This window comes from Macrotis lagotis, chromosome 3 (genome assembly GCF_037893015.1).
Source record: "Macrotis lagotis isolate mMagLag1 chromosome 3, bilby.v1.9.chrom.fasta, whole genome shotgun sequence".
NCBI classification, from domain to species: domain Eukaryota; kingdom Metazoa; phylum Chordata; class Mammalia; order Peramelemorphia; family Peramelidae; genus Macrotis; species Macrotis lagotis.
Window position 1 is genome coordinate 161,491,269 of NC_133660.1, and position 17,365 is coordinate 161,508,633.

Sequence of the window (17,365 nt, forward strand, 5' to 3'; positions counted from 1 at the left end):
CGGGTCCTCCTGACTCCAGGGCCGTGCTGTACCCACTGTGCCCCCCAAAATGAAATTTAAAAACTAAACCCCTGCTGGGCAGTGCGTAGGGCGCTGGTCCTGGAGTCAGAAGCCCTGGGCGGGAAGCCTCGCTACCCCGCTCCGAGAGCCAGGCGCCACAGGCCTCCCGGCCCTTCCTGCCCGGGGGGCTCATCTCCGGCTTAAAATCGCCCCCGTCCGGGCGCGTCGGTCTCGATCCCCCCAATCCCAGCGCCCCTCCATCGATGAGCTCCAATTTATTCCGAAATGGAGAGTTGGCGCGGCTGCGTGTACGTCGTCCTCGGCAGCGGAGGGTCTCAGCTCCGTGTCCTCGGCGCACGGCGACCCACGAACCTTTAGGACCACGCTGAGCGGGTTACTCCTTCCGGTCTGCTCGCGCGCATGCGCGGCCCTTACGCACCGCGTGCGTAGAGGCCAGCGCGACGTTCCTCGTCGCAACGCGCGTCACGCGGCGCAGCGTCGGAGAGCGCGCGCTCCTTCCGGCGCTGGGAGGGCGGCGCGGGTCTGGCACCCCTGGCAGTGCCCGGCGCGGATCCGGCTGCTGAGTTAGAATTCCCCATTCCCTCGGTACAGTTACTTGGAGAACTGTCAGCGCGGGAGTCCGGAGCGGGGTGGCGGGAGGTGGGCGGCGTGGGGGAAGGGCGAGGGCGGGTGAGGCGCCCGGCCCACGGGGGGTGCCCGGCAAGCGGCTCGGCTCGCCCAGCTGCCCGTAGGAGCGGGCAGAGTCGCCTAGCGGGCCGCGGTGCCGGAGCGGAGCGGGGCAGCCGCGGCCATCCTGGCGCCGAGCGGGCCTTGCCGCCGAGCCTGCCCTGGCTTAGGCCCTCACTGGAGGCCGTGGTGCCCGAGAGAAGGGCAAGCCGAGATGCGGCGGGTTCCGCGCAGCGCGGGGCACAGCTGCCGCCCGAGCTCACGGAGGAAACCTACCCTCTGCCATCTAGTAGCAAAACTACTTACAAAATGGAATAAACCGGTTTGATCCTTTCAGCACATTCTTAGAATTATAATGAAAGCTAATAATTACTTTGAACATCATGTATGTATGTTATATCAAAATATTACATATGTGTGTGTGTGTGTGTGTATAAATTTCCACTCCAGTAGTCAGTTTATCACAGCATCCACACATGGAGAGAAATCCTGACAAAAAAAGCAAAGTTCAGACTGGCTTTGGCAAAGGAAAGGTACTAAGTGAGAAAAAAAAATGAGAAAAATATTTTTAAAAAGATGAAGCTGAAAAAAAATTGTTGAAGTCATTATTTCTGTCAGCCTATTGTTAAATAAAATTTTTAGTTATAATTGACCTCGGATTATTAACAATAATTGTTTTTAGTTTTTGCTAGGCCATGGGGTTAAGTGGCTTGGCCAGTCTGAGGTTAAATTTGAACTCAGGTACTCCTGACTCCAAGGCCCGGGGCTCTATTCACTACGCCACCTAGCTACCCCTAATACTTGTTAAAAGATGAATGAAGAATTGAAAAAAAAAAGTATTGCTATTTTTCTTAGGCAGTATAAATTATATAAAATAATTTTTATTTTTTTTTCACTATTCAAGAAATCAAGTCGTTGTGAAAATGACTCTTCAGGAAATGGTGCTTCAAGCTGCTGCCCTTTACTCTGACCGGATAGCTGTTTGTTATAATGGATGTAATAATCAGGGTCCGATTTATCACACCTACAAATCTATGGTTAATCTTGCTTCAGAATTATCTAGATTTCTGCATCAACACTGCAAATTTGAAGGGATTCATGAAATTGGTCTTTACTGCTATCCGGGAATAAATGTACCTTCTTGGATTTTGGGGTAATGTCATTTAGATTTAAATTTAGTAATCTTTGTTACTGTAAGTTTCTTTACTAGATAGAAGATAGTGGAAATTACTGTTATTTACTGCTCTTATTTTCATTCCTTTTAAAAGGAGATTGTGTTTGCTAATGAAATATTCCCTTCAGCTATTTAAATAATTATTTTGAATTTATTTACTAAAAGCTGAAGCCATAGTTGACAAAAAAAATGGAATGTTTTATTTCACCCACATCAAAAATGAGTATCTCAATAAAAATGTTTTTGGTATTTTTTTAATCCAAGTCTGGGATTTCACTGGTGTAGGGAACTCTTAAGGAAATCTCCCCACCAATTATGACATGCAACTGTTCTGCAATATATAATCTTATTTGTTTTGGGGATTATCTTTTTTTTTAAGTTTTTGGTTTTTGCAAGACAGTGGGTTCAAGTGACTTGCCCAAGATCACACAGCTAAGTAATTATTAAGTGGATTTGAACTCAGGTCCTCCTGACTCCAGGGCCAATGCTGTATCCACTGTGCTACCTATGTGTCCTGTGTTGGGAAGTGTCTTGACTAATTAGGGTCATTTAGTCATTGTGTTTCAGAATTTAAACTTAAACACTAGGCTTTCTAAATCTGTGATTAACTTTCTGAACACTATTATAGGCTTTTTGCCATATTGTTACAACAAGTTACTATTAGAAAGTGTAGCAGCATTAGAAAACTTAATCAGAATTATCAATTGTGCCTCTTTTTAAAATTTTAATGAAAAGTTTTGGGTTGTAATCTGAAAGAAAAATGAATTATTATAGGGTTATACCACTGGAGGGAGCTAATTTATTTAAAACCTTTTTTTTGGTTAATCTAGTATTTTTTCCAGTTACATGCAGAGATAATTTTCAACATTAATTTTGTAAAATTTTCTCCCTCTCTGCCCTCCCCCTTCCCTAATATCTTAGGGATCTGATGATATAGGTTACGCATTCAGTCTTGTTGAACAAATTCAGGGAGCTAATTTAAACTTTGTTAAACCACCCAAACATGGCATAAGGACATGTATACTGAGTAACTCACTAAATGTTTCTGACTCTGTTAACAGATTTCAAATGGTATTATAGGTTGGACAAATCTGTACAGATTTTCCATTAATCATAAATGTTGACTGTCAGAAAGATACTTTATTTTATATATATGTATATATATATATATATATATATACATATATATGTACGTATATGTATATACGTGTATATACACTGAACTAAAAGTATGTGCTTAAAATGGCTTATTAGATCTTTGTTCTTACTACAGAAACTCATATAAACTAAAATAATTTTTTAAAATTTAGAGTTCTTTTGATAGGAATGACTATTTTGTAGTGTGAAGATTCTGATAGTGGTAGTTACACAAAAATTTCTTGCTATATATTTGATTATCCTATATAGCTAGATAAAGAAATTTACCTTTTGTCTATTTTATAGGTTATATGTTTAGAGAATAAAATTAGTTGTACTTGTTTTTCTTTAGTCTTTATAATGGAAACACTTTGATTTTATCATGACATCGGAATTCAGTTATATTTATTTAGTTTTTAACTATTTTGCTGGCTAGCAATTTTTTCCCCCTCTAGAACTCAATTCTGACTACAGTATCAATGCATATACTTTATGAAAACTACTATAGTTATACTCTCAAAAAATACTAAAAACATTTTTTAGTTTTATTAGATGTCTGAGAAGTGATAACAATAAAAAAGGCCTTTATATATATATATCTATATATATCTATGTATATCTATCTATCTATAGCAATGCGGCATCTAGGTGGCACAATAGATAGAATGCTGTTCCTGGAATCAGGAGAATTGGGTTCAAAAATGGCCTCAGACACTTGATATTTAGTAGCTGTGTGACCTTGGGCTAGTCACTTAACCCCTTGCTTCCCTCCCACTAAAAAAAAACAACGTAAGAAACCATTTCACAGTTTTTCCTAAAAATTAGAATGCTTTTAAAGCATTCTTATCACAAATGTTAAAAGTTTATTATATCATCTTAAAGAGATTTTGTCTTGCCTCTATACTTCTGTCTCAGAATTCTGCAAGTCCCTGCTGCTTATTCTCCGGTTGATCCAGATATATCACCAGAGTTATCGACCTATTTTATGAAAAAATGTAACCTCAAGTATATTCTTGTTGAAAAAGACCAAATCGATGTAAGTGCTTTAGTCTATAAAATGATACATTTGTCTTGCATTTGAATTTTTTCACCAGAAACCTTAGTTTACTAATACTATACTATGTATATTGGTATGACACTATTGAATTACACTGTGTATTAGTTTTCTGAAGTACTGGGTACTATGCAATGTAAATTACTTTGTTTCGCTCAAGTGTTACATTAACTAAAGAAGTTAAATATTCAGAATACTACATCTTTTCACTTTGATATAACTTAAACTAGCTCACTATTAAAAAGTAATGCTCATCTTGGTATTTGAAATTGGAATGTGAACTTTTTTCTGATTCCTGGTAAAATTCTAGAATGAATTATATATTATTTAAAGGGATGCATTAGAAAGAGTAGACTTGGTTACTGTGAACTAGAATAGCTTTATCCAAGAAAATCATATCAAATTCATCTTTTTTTCTATACTTTAGTAGAGTTACTAGGTTGGTCAGTCAAGGGAATGGCATAGGCATGGTATTCCTGAATTTCAGCATAACATTTGAAAGCTATTTTTGGGGGTGGAAAATTTTATATTCAAGCTTTTACTCATTGCATTCCTAGCAGCATGTAGCAGCAAAAAAAAAAAATTGGGCATTTGAAAGAATTGGAAGTCTCCTTCAAGGAAGAGGAGGAAAGTAAGGTGTGATTTATTTAGAAAGTCTTTTAAAAACAAGGATAAGCAAGAGATTGATGTGAATAGGTTCAATAAATAAGTACATATGAAACAAAGGAAATTTTTTGTGAAGAAGATACTCACTGATGGAGGAGTCTCAGGAAGTGTTTCATGCAGAAAGTGTCATGTAAGTAGAGTTTTGAGGAAGATAAGGAGATCCCAAGAGGTTAGAGGTGAGGTTGGAATGCATTTCAGTCATGGAAGACAGCTAGTGCAAAGGCACAAAGATGGAAGTATTGTGACAGAGGCATAGCAGGGAGGCCAGTTTGTTTAGGAAATGTATATAAATGTGTTTAAAAAGGTTGGGGCCTGATTGTGATGAACTTTTAAAAACTAAACAGAGGAGTACGTATTTTATCCTAAAGGCACAGTGGAGCCATTGTTGTTTAGTAATGTCTGATGAATAAGGGCATGCCATGGTTAGGTTTTCACTTTAGGAAAATCACTTTGGTAACTGAAGGATGGGTTGGAGAGTGAAGACTTGAACAGGGAGACCATTTATGAGGCTTTTACAAAAGTACAGATGAGAAGAACAGGCCTGAACTAGATCAGTGGCTGTGTGAGTAGAGGGAAGGAGGAACAAGAGATATTGAGAAGAAAGAAATGACATGATTTATCAACTGATTGTGTGGATGAAGAAGAGTTGAGTTAAGGCTGTTGAGATGGTAGCCCAGGTAGAAATAGGAAGTTTGAAAGAGAGTTGGGTTGAGGGAAAGAATTCTACTTTACTTTGACATGTTAAGGTTGAAATAACAATATAGTTATATACTTCTTTTAAGTTTGTATTGTACACTTCTTAGCTTATTTTATTCTTCTAACACACTTGTTGGTACTATTCCTGTTTTACTGTGTGGTCACACAACTAATAAATCCAGAAGTATTCACTAGGCACTTGGGAGAGATCTGGAGCAAGGTATATAGATTTGGGAGTCATTTTGGAAGTTGATGAAATCACCACATGAGACAGTATGAAGAGAATAAAGGAAAGGCCAGGGTATAGCTTGGATATACCACAGTTAGATAATGTTTGTCCTTCATTCTAGAAGAAGACCAGAGAGGGGATGCCATGACAAACATGTGAATTGTATTTGAGTTGGGGGCTGTGCTCAGTCACCAGCCTCACTTTCTTCTCCAGAGCCATGTGGGTTCAGCGGTCAGATATGACTGGATGACTGGAGATGACCCTGGATACGAGGCAATCAGGGTTAAGTGATTTGCCCAGGATCACACTATCCACTACACCATCTAGCTGCCTGAACACAATTAGAAGGAATGATTGGAATGATGAAGTAGCAAAGAAGATATTAGGAGGAGCTCCTAGAGAGAAGAGTAATGAAATCTTAGAGGTGTAATCTCTAATGTTAGATGCTTCAGAGAAGTGTAGAAGGAAGACAGAAAAAAGACACTAATTTGGCAAATATGAGATCTTTGGTGACTGGTGAAAGCAATTTGAGGTGAGTGATGAGATCAAAAATCAGATTATTAACTTGAAAAAACTTTTTTAGTTTGTGTAACAAAGTGAAAGTTAGAACAATAGATATTCTAGTACAAGGATGTCATCTTAGGGGGTCTTGTGAATCTGTTCTTTATCCAGTCCCTCCACTGCCCTTCTCCTTTCCTAATACATTTTTCTTTGAGCTTATCATTTTTTTTTAAGGTTTTTGCAAGGCAAATGGGGTTAAGTGCCTTGCCCAAGGCCACACAGCTAGGTAATTATTAAGTGTCTGAGACCAGATTTGAACCCAGGTACTCCTGACTCCAGGGCTGGTGGTTTATCCACTGCGCTACCTAGCTGCCCCTGAGCTTATCATTTGTTAAATACAAATTTAAAAAAAAAACCTTAACATAGCAGCAAAGGGGTTTAACGAAAAAATTACAATTTGTAAAGTATTTTATAGGTTGCTTATATGTCAGGGATAGTGTTTATGATTTTTTTGTATTTTTAATAGTTGCTTTAAAATCATTTTATCTCCATTATGATAAATTTTTACTATATTTATTTATAGGATCATAAGAAATACATGAGAATACAAATACATTGTATTTGGTATTGATCTGTATTCATTTCTGGGCTCTGACACTATTTGTGTGACCTTGGATAAGTTGCTTGACTTCAGTTTCCTTCTCTTTAAGATGGGTTGGACAAAATGACCCAAAGTTCCTTTCATATCTAAATTTATGATCCTGTGATTTCATAGAGATGAATATTCAGGCCTAAATGATAAAGTCTTTTAATAGGTGGCAACATTTAGACTACAATTCTGTCTCCTAGATCTGTGATTTTTCTACTTATATACTTCATTCATTTGACCTATTTGTAATCCCTTGGTGTGAAAAGAGTTAATTTGCATTGAGCATTGCTTTATGATACTTATATATGAAATATATAATACCTCTAATGGTTTTTCTGAAGCTGTATAATGTCAAAGATGGGATTTGTTTTGTTTTTAATTTTTAATACTTTTTTTCCCATTTAATGCAGAAATTCAAATCTTCCCATGAAACTTGGTTAAATAATAATAATACCAATACAGTAGATCATACAGATTTAACACTTTTTGAACTTCACTGGAATGATATTGATTTGAATCAGATTCTACATGATAAAAAAGAGAAATATGGAAAGGAAAAAATGAATAATTGCATCAGTTCTTTGAACAGCAATGAAGAAAAAGTAAAGTGTCTGGATGTCAGATTGCAGCATTGCTTAGCTTACGTTCTACACACTTCAGGAACTACAGGAATCCCTAAGATTGTCAGAGTGCCTCATACATGTATAGTACCAAATATTCAACATTTTCGGTGAGTTTTCAAAAATTTCCTTCATTTGAACCTTTAGGGAAAAATGAATTTTTGAAATTTAAAAAATAAAAACAACAGATTACTGGATTGACAGACCCCATATAAAGAGATTGATTTTTGTTCTATTGTTTTGTCTCCTACTAGGAACATGTGGACATTGACTAGATCAATCCTGGGCAAACCACTTAACCTTTCTGAGTCTTATTTCTTCATAAACAGGGAATAAAAAACTTGTACTACACAGTCACAGTGTCATTGTAATGAAAGTATTTTGAAAATTTCAAAGAGCCATGTAAATGTGGAATGTTTATATTAGTAAAAGAAAACCCTATCTTAAACTAAGGTATTTTTCTTAATTAGTCTGTCATGTGTTTACTTTAGCAAAGAAAATGAAAATTAGTGATATTAGTTTTCCTTGTTATGACTTTTTTTCCCTTTTGCAAGGCAGTAGAGTTAAGTGACTTGCCCAAGGTCACACAGCTAGGTAATTATTACGTGTCTGAGACTGTATTTGAACTCAGGACCTCCTGTTTCCAGGGCTGGTGCTCTATCCATTGCACCACCTAGATGTCCTTTGTTATGACTTTCATTGAAGTAACCTGGTATAAACAAGGAGAGTGAGATTTATTATAATCAGAGATTTTGAGACCTAGAAGGAATTTCTGAGCACATCTGGTATTTTTGTTTGATTAATTGTTTTACAAATGAGGAAAGTTAAGTTCAGGGCAGTAATCACTATAGTGATAATAATGGAACTGAAAGGAGATGACAGAACCGTATATAGCCTTTACATATATTTAGTTCTTTGTCTTGTCAAGATTTCAGGTGAGAGTAAATTAGGTTTGTGTTATTTCTTGTTGCCAATTGCCCTCGTAGCAAGTGATTTTTGATCAGTATTTTTTGCCAGTTATGGTATCTTCCCGAGTTCAAATCTGGCCTCTGTCACTTATTGCCTGAGTGTTCCTGGGCAAGGCATTTAATTCTGTTTACCTCAGCATCCTTATCCTGAGCTGGAGAAGGAAATGGTAAACACTCCATTATCTCTGCCAAGAAAACACCAAAGGGGGTCACAAAAAGTCATCACTGAATAACAACAGCAGATTGATACTCCCTATTTAACAGTTAATTTGGAGGAACAAACTGTTTTTTAAACCCACTATATTTTCTGCATTCCTTGAAGTCACATCTTAACTCAGAAGTTAAGGAAGTATTTTGAGAGTGCTAAACTATTTTCTTCTCTTAATGTCAAGACCAGTAAAGATACCAAGACTTGAAATTTAGATTATTATTGGGTAGCACTGGATTAAGCAGAAGTGATCTTATTTATAAATCTTTTTTTAGCTGAAATATTATAGTTTTATTGTCATAGCCTTATAATAAATGTTTATTAGTTTTCCTCTGTATATTTTTTCTTAGGACACTTTTTGAAATCACACAAGAAGATATTCTTTTCATGGCTTCCCCTTTGACATTTGACCCATCTGTTGTGGAGATATTTCTTGCTTTGACAAGTGGAGCATCTCTGCTTATAGTTCCCAATACTGTTAAAATGGTGCCTTCAAAATTAGCTACTGTTCTATTTCACCATCACCATGTGACGGTTCTTCAGGTAGAATTTTGTTTTTGGTAGGGGAAGGATTTTATTTTTTAAAAGACGGTGGGGGTGGGGTGGGGTAAGTGACTTGTCCCAGATCACAAAGCTAGGTGTTTGTTTGGTTTTTGCAATGCATGTATATTATTTAAACCAGATAGTATGTTTTGGGTTTTCCGATAATTTTAAATTAGGAAAATCATCATCCTGAATAATCACATGTCTGTAACTGTTGAAGCTAATTTCCTCAAATTATCTTCCATCTTTATGCCTGTGACTCTTAAATCTTTATATCTAAACATATCCTTAAAATCTTTCTTGAACTCCATTGCTGTATCATTATCAACCTACTGGGTATTTCCACTTGTAGGTACTATCAGTGTCTCAAACTCATGCCCATAGCATCAATAATTTCTTCCCAAATCCACTAGTTTTCCAGATATTCTATTTTTCTTCAGGAATTCATCATCTTTCTAGTTATCTAGGTTCATATCTTTAAAATCATCCTTGACTTTTCACTTTCTTTCCTTTACCAACCACATCCAAAAGATATTTCTATTGGTTCTATCTCTTCAACATCTTATATCTTATCTTTCTCACCAGCTACTACTTTGGTTCAGCCTCCTTATCTCTTGCCTAGCCTATTGTAATAGTCTCATGATGGTTCTAGTCTCTCTTTTTTATTCAGTCCTCCATACAATTGCCATCACTTTCCTTGATTTAAATTCCAGCTACCTTGCCTTTCCTCTGCTCAAGAAACTTCAGCCTCCAGATTGTCTTTTGAAAAAATGCAAAGGCCTTAGCCCTGCACTTAGATCCTTTTATAATCCAGCTTTGTTTCATGCACATTACATTCCAGCCAAACTCCCTCCTAGCTGTTGACCAAACTTGATATTCCATTTCTTGTCTTTGGATAGCTCATATATACTCCCTCACCTCTACTTTTTAAAGTCCTGACCTTGAATAAACCTCAATTAATGTGCCATCTCTTCATGCAAAACTTTACCTATCTCCCAGTGGAAAGTGTATTCTTTCCCCTAAATTATTTTGTATTTATTTCCTGTATACTCAAGTTTTATTAGAAGGAAGGGATTGTTTTGTTCTTATATTCTTAGTCTCTAATTGCATTGCATATAGTAGGTGTTCAGTAAATGTTTGTTGAATATCTTCATGAATATTTTTACTTTGCATAATATTTAAAGCCATTTAACTCATACTCTATTGACCCAGAAGTTAGTCTGTCTAGTCCTCCCAAGTTGGAAAAGCTATAAAGATGAACTTTGTGATAAAGTATATGTTGGCCATCTCAGGCAACCAGTAAGTGTGCATTACAGGCCTAAGGTGTGCTAGGCAATGTGCTGAGCATGTGGGATACCAAGGAAGGCAAAAAACAGACCCTGGCATCAAGAAACTCACAGTGTGATAGGGTGCAAGGGACAAAGTGCAGACTACTGTGTACACAGAAGCTATGGACAGGAAACTAGGACATAATCTCCAGGGGAAGGCATTTACATTAAGAGAGAGTGGGAAAAGTTTCCTGTAGAAGATGGGGCTCTAGTTAAACCTTAAAGAAAGCAGGGAAGCCAAGAGGCAGAAATGAAGAAGGAACCAGGGAATGCCTGGAGCTGTGAGGGAACAGCAGGGAGGCCACTGTCACTGGATTATAGACTGAATGTGTTTGGAGAGTACAAGAGGGAAGAAGACCAAAGTGGGAGTAGAAGGACTTGGAATGACAAAATAATTTTATATTTGATCTTGGAGGTGATAGGGAGCTGCTGTAGCTTATTTGCAGGGGTGGGGGGTAGTGGGGGTGTGTCAGAGTGAAGAGTGACATAGTTGGACCTACACTTTAGGAAAATCACTTTAGTGGCTGTATGATGGATGAATTGGAATGGGAAGAGACTTGTGGCAGGCAGACCCACTAGCAGACTATAGTTGTAGTCCAGGCATGAGGTGATAAGGATTTGCCACCTACATAGTGGTAGTGTCAGAGGAGAAAGTGGGACATAGTTGAGAGAAGTTGCAAAGGTGAAATCAATGGGCCCTGGAAACAGTTTGAATATGTTGGATAAGAGATAGGGAGGAGTACAGGATGACACTTACATTGCAAGTCTGGGGGAATGGGAGGATGGTAGCCCTCTAACGACTAGTCCAGATAAATTTGGAGAAGGCCATTACCAGAACTTTGGCTATCAGGTGATAAAAATTCACAAGATGATCATGTATTCAAGCCCAGTCTCTCATTGGAGGGAATACCACACTTGAAATATTGTCTAGGTAGTGAGAATGCATTTCATGAACTTAGTTGCCTTGAAAAATGAGACATTTTTAATTAAAGTCAAAACTTAAGATTAAGCCCTCTGGTAGAATGGGGAATGTTTTTAATGAGCTTCATACAATAAATTTCACATTAAATTTCTTCCTGTGTTTTGCCAAATCTATCTTTCTGTGCCTAGAAGGAGGTGATAGAAATGTATATTATTGATGCATATTGTCAGCCTTCCCCTGCAGAAGAATGTAAATGTTCTTTTCTTGCACTTAGAGTGCTTGGCTTAAGACTATTGTCTGTATTAAGAAAAGCACAGCTCCAGTACAAAGGGGGTGTTTTATTCTGTCCTGAAGACTTGATTATCATGATGTAAATTACTTGGTTGAAAAACCTGAGAATGCTTACCCTGAACAACATAAAACTTGTAGGGAGGGGCTAGATGGGAGGTCACATATTGGAAGGGCTGTCACATGAAACAGAGAATAGATTTGTCTTAAGTTGGAGTCAGTGAGCACAAATTGCAAAGGGGTAGATATAGACTTAAAGGAAAAGAAAAATTCACTAAAAGAACTATTCAGAAGTAGCATGGACTGTCCCAGGAAGTAGAGGGTTCCTCCCTCTTTCTAGGGCTTCAAGTAGAAGTTGGATGACTACTTGTTGGGTAGTTTGTGGAGGGGATTCTTCTTCAGGTACAACTTCTGGGGTCCCTTTCAACATTAAGATTCTGATTTCATCTATACTGTCCAGTTTAATGGGAGAACAAAATGAGAATATTTCTAAAGTACTTTGCAAAGCTTAAAGTTCAACATAAATGCTAATTATTATTATCACTAATATCCTTTTTAGATGTGTTATCCTTAACTGAATGTAATATTTCAGACACAGTCTAAGAAGGGTTCACATCTATGAATGATCAATTCCCTACAGTGAATTCCTTTAATGCCATAAATTTCAGTGACTTATGAAATATTTTCATGAGTATTAATCTTGAATTATATCTCTCATTTAAGTATTATAAATCATGTTGTATTGTTTAGTACAAAATGATCCCTTCATTTTTTTTAGTTAGAAAGGATGAGAATATATAAACATTTTTAGCTTAGTGAGATTTTTTCCTAACATTAAATCTCTCCTTCCTGCTCAAATATCTTAGAAATAAGTTGACTAAAAGTTTTATAGCATTTTTTGATTACACATTAAGCAAATGAAGAAAAATGCACTTAACCTTTAATTTTCCCCAAAACATTGGTTAGACATTTGATACACCTAGCTTCAGTTTTCCTGCAAGCCTCCAGTACTGAATGCTATATTGTTTTTAGCATATGATTAAGATATTAATTCAATTTGTAAGATTATAATTAATGTGGAAGCTGTTATGTTAAGTGATCATACATATGTGTGCAGGCTACACCAACACTGCTTAGAAGATTTGGATCTAAGCTCATCAAGTCATCTATTTTATCAGCTGCAACTTCACTTCGTGTTTTAGCCCTTGGTGGCGAAGCATTCCCATCATTGAATGTACTCAGAAGCTGGAGGGAAGAAGGCAATAAAACTCAGATATTTAATATCTATGGTATCACAGAGGTATCCAGCTGGGCAACCTGTTACAGGATTCCAGAAGAGGATCTGAGCTCCACCCTGGGGTGAGCTATGATTTGGTCATGTATTGGGGAGCTAACATTTTCCCAAGAGCTCAGAAGCAGGGATACCTAAGATAATTTGATTGAAATGAGCATGATTTTGGCAGAGAAGATTCCACCTGGAATAGTGAGTTTAGAAGCCAGAATCCTTTTTTGTATAATTAGGCTTTTGAGTGTATTTTAAAACTCACTTGAGATGTCTATATAGGATAGATTTCTAATTCTTTGTCCATTGCAAGACAGCAAAAGTTTTCTCACCTTTATTTTATCCAGTTTTCCTGGGATCCTAATTATAGCAAGGCAATGCTTTTATTCTTTCTAATTTATTTCCTGTCTCACTCCATACAGAATCTTTTCTAGAACTTCTCTTGTCTCTTTTAGTCTCCCATACCACCTCCTTCCTCCCTGTCCTCCTCACCTGAAGTCCTTGGCTCTTATTTTACTAAGAACATTGAAGCTATTCAATATTAACTGACTCTTCCCCATCTCAAAATAATGATAATAATTTACATTTAAATAAATAATATTTACAAAGTACCTACAATATGTTAAGTGCTTTTTAATCCCCATTTTATAGGTAAGGAAACAGAGATTAATGTCTGAAATTGGATTGGAACTCTGGTCCTCCTAACTCTGGGCCCCTGTGCTCTTACCATTGTAACTGCTTTGACAATAGAGTCTCTCTTTCCCTCAGTCACTGACAATGAATGACTCTTTTCCTTACAGATGCCAGTACCAATGTTTTTCATTATGCTTTTTTAAAATTTTTTTTAGTTTTTAGTTTTTGCAAGGCAATGGGGTTAATTGGCTCGCCCAAGGCCACACAGCTAGGTAATCATTAAGTGTCTGAGGTCGGATTTGAACTCAGGTACTCCTGACTCCAAGGCCGGTACTCTATCCACTGTGCCACTGAGCTGCCCCTTCATTATGCTCTTGATCCCAATCTTTTCCATTTTCTCCAGAGGAAGATTACAACCATAATCACCCTCCCCCCCTTTTTTTCTCATCTCTCCTTACCTTTCCTCTGCTACCTTTAAACATCCTGTTCCCATCCTTTAACAATCTCAGAAACAAAACTCCAAATCCTTATCTAGACTCTTATTATCCTCCAAAATAAGTCTTCTTTATCTTTCCTTTCTTTTTCAGACAAACTCCAAAAAAAAAAGCTATTTATAGTCAACTGTTCTTCCCCTTCTCTCATTCCCTATTCCTTTGGATTTTGACTTCTAACCTCATCACTCAACTGAGGCTTCTAATGATCTCTTAATTTCAGAATCTGATGGTGGTTTTTTTTTATGCTCGTCTTCCTCAGACTAGCTGTCTTATTAAACCTTGTTAACTACCTTATCCTGAAGAGCCTCTGGGCTTACGTGACACACCACTTTTGGTTCTCCTCAGGTGCAGCTTTGATGATTCATCATCTAGATCTTTTCTTCTGTTTCTCCTACTCATAATTTGGTCCCAGACTCCCTTTCTTCTCCCTATGCTGACTCCCTCTCAGTGACCTCATCAACTCCCAGGGATTTCGTCTTTATCCCTAAGCAAATGACTTAGAGAACTCTATCCCAGATCTCCCCTCAATCATCAGTTATCTGTTACACATTTCAGACTGAAGGTCTCTTCCTTAAACTCAGCATGTCCAGAATTGAACTCATTATGCCTTCCCCTGAAGCCCTATTTTTTTCTTAGACTTTTCTTACCTCAGACATCTTTACTACTCCAGCAACTACCATTTTGGTTGAGGTCTTCATTGTATTTTGCCTCGATTATTGTGATGGTCAAGTTTCCCCACTTTATTTTCCTGCTTCTTTCTCTAGTGATTTTCCTTAAGGATAGGTCTGACCATGTGACTCCTCTACTTAAACTCCTTCAGCTTCTTGTTGCTTTTAGAACATTGGTTTTTATTTTGAGTCCAGAGAGACCCCCTAATGGGTTTATGGATAGATTTAAGGCTATTTCTAATCTTACATTAGAAAAAAGATTATATTTTCATTTGCTTCTAAATGAAGTTTAGCATTTCCTTTGTATATATTTTTTTAATAAACCATAAGTGCCTTTATGTCATATTTTCATGTTTCAGTGCCCCTCTCCTGGCTGTCTCCACAGCAGGAATGCTCTCCTCTTAAACTCTGAGCTCATACATCACCTATGCATAACCTTTCCTGCCAACTGTTAGGGCCTCCCTCAAATTAAGTTTACTTTACTTTGTATTATCTTTCTATTTATTCTGTGTCTATCTCCTGATTGTTTTACCTATTAGAAGGTAAACCCCATCAGTGAGAAGGACTTGTAGCCAGAATTAGCTTAGCACATAGTAAAAACTTAAATACTTGTTGATTAACTGACTATCTCTAGTTTGTAACCTTTGAATTATACATAATGGTCTTTATTGGAAACCATATGATTTAAATAGATTGAAAAATGTTCTATTCAAAGAAAACAATTTGAATTTATTTTTATGTGGGTTGTAATTGTATTTTGCAGAGTTGAATCCCCTGTGCAATTGGGATTTCCACTGCTTGGGACAGTAGTCGAAGTCAGAGACATAAATGGTTTGACAGTTGAAGAAGGCGAAGGCCAAGTATTTTTAGGTTTTCTTATGTTTATTTGTTTATTGGGGTAATTATTTTAAATAAACAATGAATAGCAAAATATAATTCCAATGGTTTTTTGGTAATTTATAGAATTTTCAGCAAAGATAAATCTGAAATGTCATCTGTGTAGGTTTAAAACACAAAGGAGGTTTCTGGGATTATTTCGAAGTGTTAAATTACAAAATTCTTGAGGATTTACATAAAAACAATTCAGAAGATGTCAATTTAAACTTGATAAATAAATTCATAATGAAAATATGTGATCTTTCTCTTGTTAAAATTAGTGCTTTAATGTCAAAAAAACACCATAGAGTTAAACTTAAGTGAAATTTCACTTTTTTTTCATTTTCTTAAATGTAGAGAATACATTTATTTTTTTGGATTAGAGTAGGTCTTCCCTTTTAATGTGACAATCTAAAGCTTCAGAATTACCTTTAGAATGTTAGCCATAGCTCGCTCACTCTCTCTGTGTATGTGTGTATGTGTGTGTGTGTGTGTGTGTGTGTGTGTGTATGTATGTATGTATATACACACACACATATATTACTTTACCATGTTGACCTAATTTAACCTTGCTGTTATATTATTTTAAAATGTTTTCTAGCTGCTGTATTACATTTATGGCTTTATTTTTGTCAAGGTGGTGACAAGCGGATATGTTTTCTTGATGATGAAACAACTCTGCCTTTTGGTACAATGAGAGCGACTGGTGATTTTGTTATTGTGAAAGGTGAAGCAATGTTTTTCTTGGGACGTCAAGATAGTCAAATTAAACGTCATGGCAAGCGTATTAACATTGAATGTGTACGGCAGGTAGGATTTTTGACTCTTAAGTGGGCAGGTATATGTGCTCATGATTATCTTTTTCATTTGAAGATATTACCACTGTCCTGGATGAGTAATAACTCAAAATTGATTTTTTTAAAACTCTTCCTGTGTTACAGTGAATTGATTATATGCTATTTTTTTACTATGCCCCTTATTTCTGATATCCCAGAAATATTATATATATTTTTTTAAACCCATCACGGATAGAATGGAGTATTGTGGGTTTTTTTTTTTTTTAGTTTCTGTAAGGCAGTGGGGTTAAGTGGCTTGCCCAAGGCCACACAGCTAGGTAATTATTAAGAGTCTGAGGCTGGATTTGAACTCAGTACTCCTGACTCTAGGGCTGGTGCTTTATCCACTGTGCCACCTAGCTGCCCCAGAATGGAGTATTGTTAACCTCCCAAAAGTTTTATTTTTAGATGCCTAAGATGCTACCTTATCATAATCAAATAAATCTTCTTAGAAAGGTTTTATTTTGAGTTTTACAATCCCCCCCCATCTTGTTTCCCTCCCCCCAATCCCCACAGAAGGCAGTTTTCTAGTCTTTACATCATTCTCATAGTATGCATTGATCTAAGTTGAATGTGAGAGAGAAATGAGAGAGAAATCATATCCTTAAGGAAGAAACATATGGTATGAGATATAGCAGAATTACATAATTAGACTTTTTTTTTTAAATTAAAGGTAATAGTCCTTGGTCATTGTTCAAACTCCACAATTCTTTCTGAGGATACAGATGGAATTCTCTATTACAGATACTCTAAAATTGTGCCTGATTGTTGCCTTGTTGGTATGAACAGGTCCATTAAGGTTGATTATCACTCCCATGATGCTGTTAGGGTGTACAGTATTTTTCTGGTTCTGCTCATCTCGCTCAGCATCACTTCATGCAAATCCCTCCAGGCTTCTCTAAATTC

General features: G+C 36.9%; 1 protein-coding gene across 6 annotated transcripts in view; it reads left to right on the forward strand.

The window, feature by feature from the left end:
- Positions 1-520: 520 nt before the first annotated feature.
- The window catches only part of AASDH (aminoadipate-semialdehyde dehydrogenase), a 39,667-nt gene continuing 22,822 nt past the window's right edge, over positions 521-17,365 (forward strand). Inside the window, exons 1-8 of one of the 6 annotated variants that reach the window (XM_074229377.1) lie at positions 521-606; positions 1,592-1,840; positions 3,914-4,034; positions 7,204-7,523; positions 8,940-9,132; positions 12,788-13,029; positions 15,511-15,617; positions 16,261-16,433. In XM_074229377.1, the coding sequence (XP_074085478.1) occupies positions 1,611-1,840; positions 3,914-4,034; positions 7,204-7,523; positions 8,940-9,132; positions 12,788-13,029; positions 15,511-15,617; positions 16,261-16,433 (1,386 nt within the window). In that variant the 5' untranslated portion in view covers positions 521-606; positions 1,592-1,610. Of the gene's footprint in view, positions 607-1,591; positions 1,841-3,913; positions 4,035-7,203; positions 7,524-7,667; positions 7,867-8,939; positions 9,133-12,787; positions 13,030-15,510; positions 15,618-16,260; positions 16,434-17,365 lie in introns of those variants that run through there. The other 5 variants (XM_074229378.1, XM_074229379.1, XM_074229380.1 and 2 more) reach the window with 5 other exon arrangements.